Consider the following 13,357-nt stretch of genomic DNA (forward strand, 5'->3'; position numbering starts at 1 on the left):
TTCTTCGATATTTATCTAAAAATGCTTCGAAAAGCACTTGGCTCGACTCTCTCAACAGCGTCCTGCATCAAATGAATGCATTGTAATGAACTTGATTCGGGAATGTAAAGGATTCTAATGCTGTTTTAGGGTCAAGCAACGGTACTGCTTTGTTATGGTATTATATATCTTTTTACCAACTTCTAAAAAGGTATACCGCCATATAAAAGCACTGTTTTATTAAAAAAATTGCATTTATTATTCGTAGATGTTCTATTATGCTTATCTTTGCGAAATCGATGATAATTTAATAAAAAAACCGGGTTTATAATATTTGTATTTTATTCTTCATCTATGATAACGTTAAAATGTAGAGTTCAAGTTTTAAAGTACAAATTGGCAAAAAATCCAATGATAGTGAAAGCCAGGAGATAAAGCGTGTAGATATAAAATCACTTGGCCGCGCGTGGCGGGCATTGGACAGTGAGTCAGCAGCAGCCCGCCCACATCGCCTTCCTTACTACCGTTGTGACTTGTGACAGAGCATCTAGTAATATCGCCAGCTCAGTATCTCGCGACCTTGGCCCTAAATATCATCATTTGTAGCACCCCTTTTTAAATCTGAAGCTATAAGTGCAGAAGACCGAAAATGTAAAGACTTATTTTTAAGGATGATGCTGATAATTTAAAGACGTACTTTCTACCCAATTTATGAGTAATTAAATATCGTAAAATAGTTATTAAGTATAAGGATTTTTAAGTAGCATTAGAAAGTCTTAAAGGAAGTTTATCCACTAAAATAGAAGCAATAAATTTTGCTTAGCGATGATCTGCCATAAATTCATCAATTTGATGTCTCCATAACGGTGTCTCTTTAATGATCCGAGATCCCATATGCAGGACCGTCGTAAAAATGAGATTGTTTACTAAATATAGAATATGTAATATAGTATTGGATCGGGTCGTCGGCCCTTCTTATCATTTCGGCACGGATTCGTCCCGCGGCGCCCACTCCCCCAGCTCTAGGTCTCTACACTATTGTTTTGTTTCGTGATTGTTCTTTGATTATTGTCTCGCAAGATAAACTCGCAGCTTAAATGGCTTAATTAGTATGGACCGGTTAGCGGTTAACAAGTTGAATTTATGTTATGGATACCCTTAGCATTTCATTGTGTAGCAATGATGATGATTTATTCATATATTCATTATTGTATTAAATAAATAGTTTAATCATTTAAACAATAACTAAAGGGATTGTTTAACAAGCAGCATTAACATAAAACAATACTGCTCGTGTAACTTATGAGGCGTTTTTTATACTATCATACTTATAATGTTAAATTATGACGACAACAGATACTATACTCGTAATTTGTTTGGTGTTAAGTCCAGGGAACAAATGCCGGGATATATTTAAAGTCAAAGTTCGTAATAGTTCTCTTGTAATTGTTGCAGGGTGATGGTGTCGCAATGAGCTTGCGGCTGGCGACGCTGGCGCTGCTGGTGTGCGCGGCGGCGGCCGAGCCTCGCCTGCAGAGCACGCCGCGCCCGCGCCACTGGCAGCGGGGCGCACGGACCCTCTCTGATCGATCGCCCACACAGTTTGTTGGGTGAGTATCGGTGGACTACACAATTGGAATTAAAATTAAGACTAAATTGAATAAATTGACATTTAGAAGAATCTTTTATTGACGAATTATTATATGCCCCACTAATCTGACTCTAGGCTATTGAAAACGACACGATCAAAGACATAAAGTCAAGCAATTAGTTGCAAACAGTGTTGCACGATATCTAGGCACAAAATTATCTTCTAATATCCCATGCCAAAGTATGCACAATGAACATGGGATTTACACATATTATGTAAACGCATATTACAAGAAGAAATCGTGAATCGATTGAAACAAAGTTGCCGCTTACGAAGTACTTTTCTTCCAGCTATACTGCTTCCTAGTTGTTTTTTGAGCAAAAACAAAGCTGGATGTCATCTGGCATGAAATCAATCGTGAGTCACTCAATGAGTGCAGGAATGTAGAAGCTCGTGCGAGTGCATCGGTCTCGCTCCGCATATTGACACTTGATGGAATCTCCTGTTTACGTGATAATATGTAATGCTAAATGATGCTATTCAGATTGTCTTGTTGCTAGAGGCGGCTTTTATGAGGTTTATGTTGTGTTGTTGTGACAAAAAGATGTATTTAATTCAGATATCATTTACTTAAAATACAGTACATAATTCAATCGATATACGATTAATTTTTCTTTTGAAAACATCAAATTCTCAATATCCAATTATTAGCTTATGATAATATTTTCACTTTTAGAAAATGAGATTTAAGCACAAGCTTATAAGAAAAAACCTCAGCAATCGTACAGATTATGTCCTTATTTGGTAATCTTATAAGCGTCAGCCTTAAGTAGTATTTCAGGTGTGCCCAGGAATATGTAATTAGTGTAAACCTATTTTAATGACACCGTTGTAGGGTTTCTTTTGAGATGCTTGTCGTGTTCAAGTATGTGTTTGTTAAATCATAACTTGTTACTCTATTCAAGCGGAAGATAATTCCATTTACATTACCGTAAATAATAAATATGCAATATTTTGTTTTGGGTCAATAGACACCAAATCATGATGAAATTAATCTAAGTTTTTAAGATAATAGACTAAACCTTTTGACCTTACTCCTGCTGACAATAACATACGTAAGGTACAAAATAATTTAATCGCAAGTACACTAATTCACAGTGGTGGAGTAATTAGTTCTGAAAAGGCAATTATACTATGTCAGGTTGTCCTTGAATTAAGCCCAAATGGATTGTCCCAGTGAACCCGGGGTCGTTCCGCGTCTCGCCGTGAAACCTAACCGCCCGTGTCCTCTGCGGAGCCCCGGCTTTGTTTGCTAATGTGTGAGCTGCTTCGAATTCACTGTGGAGAAAATTTTGTCACGAAATTATTGGATGATCTCTTTTGTGTTGTAAAATAGCAGTATTTCAGTAATGTGCTGTTCTATTTGGCATTATTATGTTAATCTGGCTTTCCTGTTCAATTTGACAAGTGTTTGTCTCATGCTTTACTGCTTAGAGATGTTTACGTATTTGAATATGGGAGATAATTAAGTATAAACATTTTTTTCTAACGTATGTTGACTTCTTTCTACGGTCTACCTTAACGCTGATTGCTCGTTCAGTAGGTCTACCATGAGTTTACGCACACGATACTCGCTAGCGATTGTAGTAAGCGGTTTGTATGAAATTTCGTACAGCGCCCCCTAGTGTGCCGTATTAGAACTAAAAAGCCTACCATGAGGTGCATTATAGTATACTACAGTAGATAACGTATAGTAAACTATACTACACTCGCTGTAGTAACCATACAATTTTTGCACCATGAGTTCTAATTTTGACATATGTCATAGTTTATAACTATTCGATGATAGATACGTCATTCACGGAAAACAATCTCGTGAACTATTCACGTTTACTATTGTAGTTACGTCAGACGATTTAACTATGTCAACTCATGGTAGGGGTACAGATCTTACGTAAATCGATTCTTTAACGCTCAACTAAGAACTATACAATCTTATTGTTTACAATTTACATAAAACATCGTAATAACGAAACAATTACTCAGCATAAAATAATAGGATGTGTGACCCTCTGACCCAAATGCAATTAGTTGAACATCAACAGGCATGGCGAATCGCTCGCCTTTGATATGGACGTGAGACCGACAATTACAAGGTTGTACTGATCATTAGTTGTTTCACACTTGTTGTATTTGTGGGTCAGTCTGGTGCCACCGGGATGCAATCTTAGAAAAAGTTATGAAGAAAGACAGGTGATCATGTACGTATTATGTTACACCTGAATAGGTATTTGAAACAATAATATCAATAGGAAATCTTTATTTTATTTGTACATGAAATACGGTGCTTACTGTTTTATCAATACCTACAGCAGAGAAACGTGATTCAATTAATTGTGTTCGTAGCAAGAACTAATCTGTGTTTCAGGCATGAAGAGATTTAAAATTTTCACTTCAATATTTGTTTCTTACATGTTGTGTTAGTCAAAATATGTTATGGTATATTTGTAAGGTATTTCTAACCGCTAGTCTATCAACACAGTTAAGTAAGGCCAGTGATACGGTAGTGATATTGCGACAGGCCGGTGCGGTCACGGGCCACATTAGAGACGCGTCGGTAACTCCGATCCAGCCTTAATTAGGACATTAGGCTTTGTAGAGCGAGCTTTCGTACCATGAGATAACTCATGGTACGAAAGGTTTCTGTCTTGTATGGATGATGTTTTTTATTAGATATCTAATTTTTAGAAAATTGATTATTTTGGAAATTGTACTTGTGATGGATGGGGAAGATAATATGTTATTGGTCGTTCTTGATACCTTTTTTAAAAGTAAATTAAAAGATATAAATTATGATATGATTAAATCTACGTGATGAATGAATGTGGTAACGAGGCGAAGGAGTCAATCGGAATTCAAATATCTATTGCACTAATAAAAATATAGAACAATACTTTTTTGTAGAGATGTAGAGTCACAAAGTAAATAAACAAAAGCCCAAAATTCTACAAAGAATAGGGCGTACGTCTTGTTCTTTATCAAAATTATAAATCAAATATGTAGAAATATTTGTTAACAATGTAAAAAATGTCCGCAGCCCACACGTGTGTCGGAGTCGAAACAGCACGCATTGCTGTCCGGGGTGGACCTCCAGACCCAACTCTTTACTTTGTGTAGTTCGTAAGTATACCTTTCATATGTTGATAATTTTAAACTTAACGTTTGAAGAATGTTAGTTTTCTCGTATTCTAAAAGCTAATACAAGATTAACTATTTATTGAAATGTGTTATGTAGATAATTTCCTTATGGTATTACTAGTTTCGAAACTAAATAGTTCGAGTTTACATGACATTTTGGGAGTATATAAGATGTACCATATAATATGCATAGATTTTTTAAAAACTTTTCAATTAGACATCTATTTTTCAAAATGATAAGAATTTTAAGAATTAGATATATTTATGATACAAATGTTACAAATATAAATACGAAATACGAATCGTTTATTTGTAGGATGTATCCGTTGAACCGATTTTAAAAATTATTGCAATAATAGAATTATATATTGTTTCATAAATTAACATGGCCTGTTTTACATTGTTGAGAAAATAAACATAGGCAAGTGCAGCAAACTGTGTGTGTATTGATGTCTAATTAAATAAATTACTTCCTTAAATTTTGAATATTAAATCAGCTTCTTTCTAGGAAAGTAAATATCTCAAAAGTTACATAAATTTCATTCAGTATGTATTTACGATATGTTTTGTTAAAAGTTAAAGTCCCCATCTATAGCTAGATTTTAGATGTTATGTGTTTATTAAAAAAATCAACATTTTTATATGTTTTAGCTACCTATGATTCCCTATTACAAGTTCGTTTCAATATTATCGTTTTATGGATGTGTTTGGAAATACAAATTTTTTGTTGTCAAATACGTTTTTAATAATTAATGAATAGATTTGGATTTATTTTTTGTAAAGTATTTGAAGTGAAATTTCTTTAGGTGCATCGAGAGTAGAATTTCAACGTCGCGTCATGGAGTAAGGCGACTATTTTCGTATGTTTGCAGCTTGCCAAAGAAGTTTCACTTCTGACACATATGCTCGGCACACACGCTCTTTTTTATGTTTTTGTTTAACTTTTTTTATAGCTCTTGTTTCACCAATGTTCTCAATTGTCAATTTTTTTATATTTTTACTTAAATAATAAAACTTGTAACAGCGCTATGTCGCCCGGACTGCGGGTCCCCGGGCGCGTGCATAGCTCCCAACATGTGCCGCTGTCCCGGGGGGACCGAGGCGCCATCTTGTGCCGGCGGCGGACTCTATCCCTATCCTGGTAGGTTATTTATCTTATAGGGTGTGTTGTTTTGGAGGTTTAATAAATAAATGTGTTTGAAGTGAAACCACTTCGAAAGAGCGAAGTAGAAAGATACTAAGTATAGATGCAATTTCATTTCATTCATTTTTTTTATCAAAATAGTGGTGGACTGTATTCACGTTAATTATTTATGACGTTTTGTGTAAAAAATATTTTTATATGAATTAATAAACCATCAAGCAATGTTAAAATTAATTATAAGAAAGAAAATGGAAATACAACTTTTTATTGCAGAAGTTTTGTGCAATATACAATTAAAGAGACATAATATTTTACTTATCTATTTCATGTTTAAAATGTCTGCAATTTTTATTTTAATGTTATGCTCCAGCTGTGCAAGCATTTTAATTTACGTAATGCACGTGTTTAGATAACCAACTTAAAATTATTAAAATGCACATTACATTTCCGAATATAATCCACATGTATGAAAGAAAAATGTCATTTTTATTGTATGCAAAATGTAAAATATCTACCCAACCATACATATAATTATAAAAAATGAATAATATTTGTAGCTCGAACGCGTGGTGGTTGTCGCCGGATATGTATGAACGGCGGCACTTGCACGAACGGCACTTGCGCATGCGCACCCGGATGGTCCGGAGAGTTTTGTACTGAACGTAAGTGTTTCATTATATGAATTTCATTAAATTCACGTTTCATTTCCTCTGACTAGAAAGTGTGTTGAATTTAAGGAAATATTTGTAAAGAAGTTTTTTTATTATTAGTAACTTTTCAATATGGATAATGATCAATATATTAATTGTATATTGTTTATTTTTCAATCCACGTGTTGTTGGCAACAGTGCGTATTTAAGAGTTGATAACGCAAGTATCCGTAACATTGTTTAAGAACTGTTTAACAGTCTGAGAAATGTTTATCATGAATGCGAGAGGATACAAAAATTTTACAGAATTTATTTTTTAATCTACTGTTCAATATAATATATTATGAAGTGCTAAATGCAAATAATAACGTATTGCAGCGATATGCCGCGAGCCATGCTTGCACGGCGGCCGCTGTATCGCGCCCGACCGCTGCGTGTGCTTCCACGGACTGTCCGGGACGAGATGCGAGATCGACAGACGGACTGGTGAGATTTATTATATTGCTTATTTTTATTTTGTGATCATGTGCCTGATAGCCAATGTAACACTTTTTGAGAATTATTTTCATAAATTATTTGTAATTTTAAGCTAACTAGAACATATAAGAAAGTTGTGTTACCAACCCTAAGAGCGAGCGCGCACGAGCAACTTTGTCTCCGCAACTATTTTGTCTCCGCAACTATTTTGTCTCTTCACCCATGGGCTAGTATGAAAGTGCGCGCACGTAGCGACGCAACTCCCCATACAAACTGATGGGAGAGACAAAATAGTTGCGGAGACAAAGTTGCTCGTGCGCGCTCGCTCTTAATATTTGTAGTAGTAGTGGAAACACAATACTTTTGTTTAAGCTCAGGTAGTACTCAACTTTAGCGCTATACTACAGCACAACGCTCGTATACTTTAATATAGAGCAATATTTGTTTAAATTAACAACTTACATAGATAAATTAAATTTTAAATAAAGCTCTACCAGAACGCGATCAATAAACTCTAGAGGCAAATCAATCAAATTAAACCATACCTGAATCATAGAATTTTGGCAAATATAATTAACAGTTCCAAACGCTAACTAACCTACATTAAGATTTTTGCTCAAAATTAGCAGTCTTCTCATTATCAGCGATTTTCGCAATTAAAAATTCAGTCATAATTTGCAACTACAACCTTGACACAAGATTGGCGATTTACGTGATCTCGATTAAACATTATGATGTCATTGAGTGACGTCATAAGTCCTCTAAATTTGGGGTATAATAATAATATATACTATGAAATTCAGTAATAAATCTATAAAATATAATAAAGATAGTAAGAACGCGTAATAGAAATTGCGTAATGTTTGTCGCTATTGAGGAAGTCGTTTTGCGTTAAACGATTAACGACGTATTATGAAAATAAACAGTACAGTTTATTCGGTGTTTTCATTTTAAAATTTTGCATAATAATTTTTCATCACACTAGATAATTTAACAGGTTTTAAGTTTAATTTCTTACTTATATATTGGCTATGCTTTACTCGCACTTATGTTACTCTAGATCGCCGTAGAAACATAAAACAGTGGCATTTTCGTTACTCTACTACATCGTAGAGCCATGCCACTCTGATACTTGTTTTACTCTACTACATCGTAGAGCCATGCAATACTAATTCTTGTTTTACTGTGTACATCGTAGAGCCATGCAACAATGACTCTTGTTTTACTCTACTACATCGTAGATGCATGCAACATTGACACTCGTTTTACTCTACGACATCGTAGAGCCATGCAACACTGACACTTATTTTGCTCTACGACATCGTAGAGCCATGCAACACTATTACTTATTTTACAAGTATCGTAGGGTATGCCATGTGTCCACTAAATTTACTATACGATACAAAATAGAGGTTACATGGACATATTTTTATTCTACTGTGTTTTCAGTGATAGGATCGTATAGGGACGTCATTTATATCATGTTGTGATATTAGTATATGAGGTAGGAGGTAGTCCTCCATGCTACATGGACACTTACATTACAATACTGCGTATATTATAGTTTATGAGTTTTATTCTTGTTTAAAATCTTCAAGATGTCATTTTTGTTTTGTATTTTATTATTGGGACATCGATATCCATTTGTAGGTCCGTGCTACACGGACACTCGCGGCGCGCTGTGCACGGGCGCGCTGGAGGGCGTGGTGTGCACGAAGCAGCTGTGCTGCGCGACCGTGGGCGTGGCCTGGGGGCACCCCTGCGAGCGCTGCGGGGACCTCGACTGCCCCCCGGGGCACCTGCGGAACTTGGCCACTAAGGAGTGTCAGGTGCGTGGTACCACAGTATAAGGGCACGGACAGTATGGTAACGGTAGGCGAAACGTTCGAAACGGTTCACTTGAACAAATATGCATATGCATGTGGATATCCACGAGACACACAGTCGTTGAGTTGTCAGTGGCGAGTGCAGTGTGTAACGCATTAAAGGTAACGCCATAGTGATAAATTAAATATTATGTGAAAGTAGTTATGAATTGAAAAGACTTAATTGCTCTTCTGTCATTGCTCTAATATTCTATTAACTGTGGAAATACCGATATTTTCACCAAAAACTAGTTTTTTTATAACATATTTCATTAAAAATTACATTTGCAAAAAAGAAGCATTTTAAAAGCGAAGCGTTGACAGAACCAATAGAACGCGAACGGATGAAATTGGTTGCGTATCATTTCATTTATAAACTACTTTGTATAAAAAAGGATAAATTTTAAATATTGATATCCCCAACCAGGACATAGACGAGTGCCTAGCAGTCCCGGGGCTGTGCGAGGGCGGCAAGTGCGTGAACTCGGTGGGCTCGTTCTCGTGCGAGTGTCCGCCCGGACAGCGCAGGCACCGGACCACTAATAACTGCGAGGATATTGACGAGTGCGAGGACCCGGATATTTGTCCTGTGAGTACAATTGTTACATATTTATTTACTAGCTTAAAGAAATTTTCTTGACGCATAGAAATTTTCCTTACGTATGTAGTTTTCCCGACTTATGGATTTTTCCTGACTTATAGAAATTTTTGCGGCAAAAAAAAATTTTCCTCACGTATATAAATTTTCCTGGCTTATAGAAATTTTCCTCGCGTATATAATTTTTCCTGACTTATACAAATTTTCCTCACGTATAGAAATTTTCCCCACAAAGAGAAATTTTCCTGACGTATAGAAATTTTCCTCGCGTATATAATTTTTCCTGACTTATAGAAATATTCTTCACGTATAGAAATTTACCCCACAAAGAGAAATTTTCCTGACGTATGGAAATTTTCCTGGCTTATAAACATTTTCCTGACTTATACAAATTTTCCTTGTTTATAGAAATTTTCCTTATGGAAATTTTCCAGCTTATAGAAATTTTCCCGACTTATGGATTTTTCCTGACAGAAATTTTTGTGGCAAGGAGAAATTTTCCTCACGTATAGAAATTTTCCTGGCTTATTGAAATTTTCCCGACGATTAGAAATTTTCCTGACGTATAGAAATTTTCCTGGCTTATAGAATTTTTCCTGTCTTAAATTTTCCTTTCGTATTGAAATTTTCCTGGCGTATAGAAATTTTCCTGGCTTATAAACATTTTCCTGGCTTATACAAATTTTCCTTATCTATATAAATTTTCCTAACGTATAGAAATTTTCCTGACTTATAGAAATTTTCCTGGCGTATTGAAATTTTCCTGGCTTATAGAATTTTTCCTGTCTTAAATTTTCCTTTCGTATTGAAATTTTCCTGGCGTATAGAAATTTTCCAGTCTGATAAACATTTTCCTGGCTTATACAAATTTTCCTTATCTATATAAATTTTCCTGACGTATAGAAATTTTCCTGACTTATAGAAATTTTCCTCACGTATAGAAATTTTCCTTGTTTATAGAAATTTTCCTTTCTTATGGAAATTTTCCAGCTTATAGAAATTTTCTCGACTAATGGAAATTTTCCTCACTTTTAGAAATTTTTCCTGACTTATAGAAATTTTTCCTGACATAGAAATTTTTGCGGCAAAGAGAAATTTTCCTCACGTATAGAAATTTTCCTGGCTTATAGAAATTTTCCTCGCGTATATAATTTTTCCTGACTTATACAAATTTTCCTCACGTATAGAAATTTTCCCCACAAAGAGAAATTTTCCTGACGTATAGAAATTTTCCTCGCGTATATAATTTTTCCTGACTTATACAAATTTTCCTCACGTATTTCACGTATTTTCCCCACAAAGAGAAATTTTCCTGACGTATAGAAATTTTCCTCGCGTATATAATTTTTCCTGACTTATACAAATTTTCCTCACGTATAGAAATTTTCCCCACAAAGAGAAATTTTCCTGACGTATAGAAATTTTCCTGGCTTATAAACATTTTCCTGACTTATACAAATTTTCCTTGTTTATAGAAATTTTCCTTATGGAAATTTTCCAGCTTATAGAAATTTTCCCGACTTATGGATTTTCCTTACAGAAATTTTTGCGGCAAGGAGAAATTTTCAACCTCACAATAATTCGATTTAAATTTCACATTACAGAATGGAAAATGTGTAAACACAGAGGGTGATTACTACTGTTTATGCAATCCACACTTCATTCCGAGTCCGGACAAGAAATTCTGTATAGGTAAGAGTTTTCAGATATAACATCACATCAGCAACGTCGTCATTTTTTTATAATGAGTTGTAAATTGTTGATAAACATTATCCTTTTCCTTTATAAGAGATAATTTCAGAATTGATTCGAAACGAATTTGTTATTTTTGAAATAATAATCGTTTTACAATATAACATTATAGACCCGTGCCACACGGACACTTACTTTACAATATAACATTATAGACCCGTGCCACACGGACACTTACTTTACAATATAACATTATAGAGCCGTGCCATACGGACATTATTACATTACATTAAGAGGCGAAGTCGAAGTCTAATAAACATAATTTTACTTGTCATTAATGTAATGATTTTAATTCGTAACGAGTGTGTATTTTTTTTAAATTTATAATGCAGTTTCATTAAAAGTGAATGTTTAATTCATGAATATTTAATTGTGTCTCCCCGTAGACGGTCGCGTGGGCAACTGCTTCACGTACCTGAGTGAGACGGGCGAGTGCGGTGACAAGCTGCCGATGGCGCTGTCCAACCGCGACTGCTGCTGCGGGTACAACATGGGCCGCGCCTGGGGCGAGCTGTGCGCGCCCTGCCCGCCACGGGGCTCCAGTTAGTGCTATACATATACTAGATGATATTGTAAAGGGATCTGGCTCGAAGGACCAAGCGTTTTTGTAGAATATGGTAGTTGAAATTGTTAATAGATCCGGCTCGAAGGACCAAATCGTTTGTGTAGTATGTCGAACGTTTTCATTTTGAAAGAAAGTAAAGGCGGTGTCTTGTACATTTATTTAGGAATGAAGACATATCCGGCTCGAATAACCATTAAATTGCTTTTTAGTTTTTTTTTTTGCTTAAATCACGAATTAATTGCATTAATTATAAAAATTTATTACATGTACATTTGTACAATTTTTTTGGTAAAATAATAGAAATCAACTTCATATTAAAAATGTTTGTTTGTCATTCAAGTTCTACATGTTCTATTGAAGTGTGACCAACGTGATAGTTCACTTACGATATTTCATGCATTATTTTAATTCTTGTTTTTATTATGTATCAAATAATTATTGTGTGTAACAGTGGAATGGACGCACCTGTGCGGTGGTGGTGCTATCCCCCCGGACTGGCGCCGCAACGACACGAGCGGGGGTGGGGACGTGGCGCACCCCATCGCCAAGATCAACGAGTGCATGCTGCGCGCCGGCATCTGCGGCCTGGGGGATTGTGTGGACAAGGACGTAGGGTGAGTGGGGGGGGGGGGAGGGGCATAGTGATAGAAGGTTGAAATTGTCAGTATTGATGTCTTTCCATTGCTCTGTTGTAAACATAAATTATAAATGGGCTAAGTAACGGTTGGCATGGTTATAAATAGGATGGGGCACAATGGGATATTTTGGCAGTTGTAATTTAGCTTATTTGTAAGTAAGCTTTATAAGATTGAAAGCGAGGCGATTTAGAAGCTGCATGTCCTAAACGCGTTATACAGATTTTTTTTGTTTTATATAATTATGTTCACTGTTTGCGTATGCGTGTTGGTGCGTCTTCTTCTCACTTGCACTTGTTGCTTGAAAATCCTTTAAATTATATTTTATATGCTATATATTTTTTTTCAATATATCCATCACTATACATATATTTTCGAAATCCTTGAAATTCTGCGTTTTAGGTTATGTTTTTTTAATATTTCCATTCGTATACGTATATTGTTGACATGCAGGTACTCGTGCCAGTGCTGGGAGGGCGCGGAGAGCACGGTGCAGGACGGCAGCCCGACCTGCATCGACATCGACGAGTGCGCGCTGCAGTACTGCGCCGGCGGCACCTGCCTCAACACGCCCGGCAGCTTCACCTGCAGGTGGGCTTGCAAAATACATGCTACATTAATATATAATAAACTCATCTTATATATAAAATTCTCGTGTCACAATGTTAGTCTGCATACTCCTCCGAAACGGGTGGACCGATTCTCATGAAATTTTCTGTGCATATCGGGTAAGTCTGAGAATCGGCCAACATCTATTTTTCATATGTACCACGGGCGAAGCCGGGGCGGACCGCTAGTAATAAATAGATCTTTATTTCAAACACAATATCCATATTAATCCAATTAAATAATTAGCGAAATAGGTGTGATCTTAACTGAATAGTGAATAATGTCTATACACGG

General features: G+C 35.7%; 1 protein-coding gene and 1 long non-coding RNA gene across 2 annotated transcripts in view; one reads left to right on the top strand and one right to left on the bottom strand.

Annotated features, from left to right (window-relative positions):
- The window catches only part of LOC149480175 (uncharacterized), a 204,404-nt gene that overhangs the window by 140,837 nt on the left and 50,210 nt on the right, over positions 1-13,357 (bottom strand). The window lies entirely within an intron of this gene.
- Positions 1-13,357, top strand: part of LOC149480183 (fibrillin-1-like) — a 62,644-nt gene that overhangs the window by 13,696 nt on the left and 35,591 nt on the right. Inside the window, exons 2-12 of the mRNA XM_089707145.1 lie at positions 1,435-1,589; positions 4,668-4,750; positions 5,793-5,909; positions 6,470-6,574; positions 6,941-7,048; positions 8,690-8,868; positions 9,332-9,493; positions 11,107-11,194; positions 11,641-11,796; positions 12,271-12,433; positions 12,908-13,045. Coding sequence (XP_089563271.1) covers positions 1,435-1,589; positions 4,668-4,750; positions 5,793-5,909; positions 6,470-6,574; positions 6,941-7,048; positions 8,690-8,868; positions 9,332-9,493; positions 11,107-11,194; positions 11,641-11,796; positions 12,271-12,433; positions 12,908-13,045 — 1,454 coding nt within the window. The remainder of the gene's footprint in view (positions 1-1,434; positions 1,590-4,667; positions 4,751-5,792; positions 5,910-6,469; positions 6,575-6,940; positions 7,049-8,689; positions 8,869-9,331; positions 9,494-11,106; positions 11,195-11,640; positions 11,797-12,270; positions 12,434-12,907; positions 13,046-13,357) is intronic.

The sequence above is a fragment of the Colias philodice genome, chromosome 19 (assembly GCF_061535455.1).
Source record: "Colias philodice isolate Cphi_HAF_F1 chromosome 19, ilColPhil1 Martin Lab GWU primary, whole genome shotgun sequence".
Taxonomy (NCBI): Eukaryota; Metazoa; Arthropoda; class Insecta; order Lepidoptera; family Pieridae; genus Colias; species Colias philodice.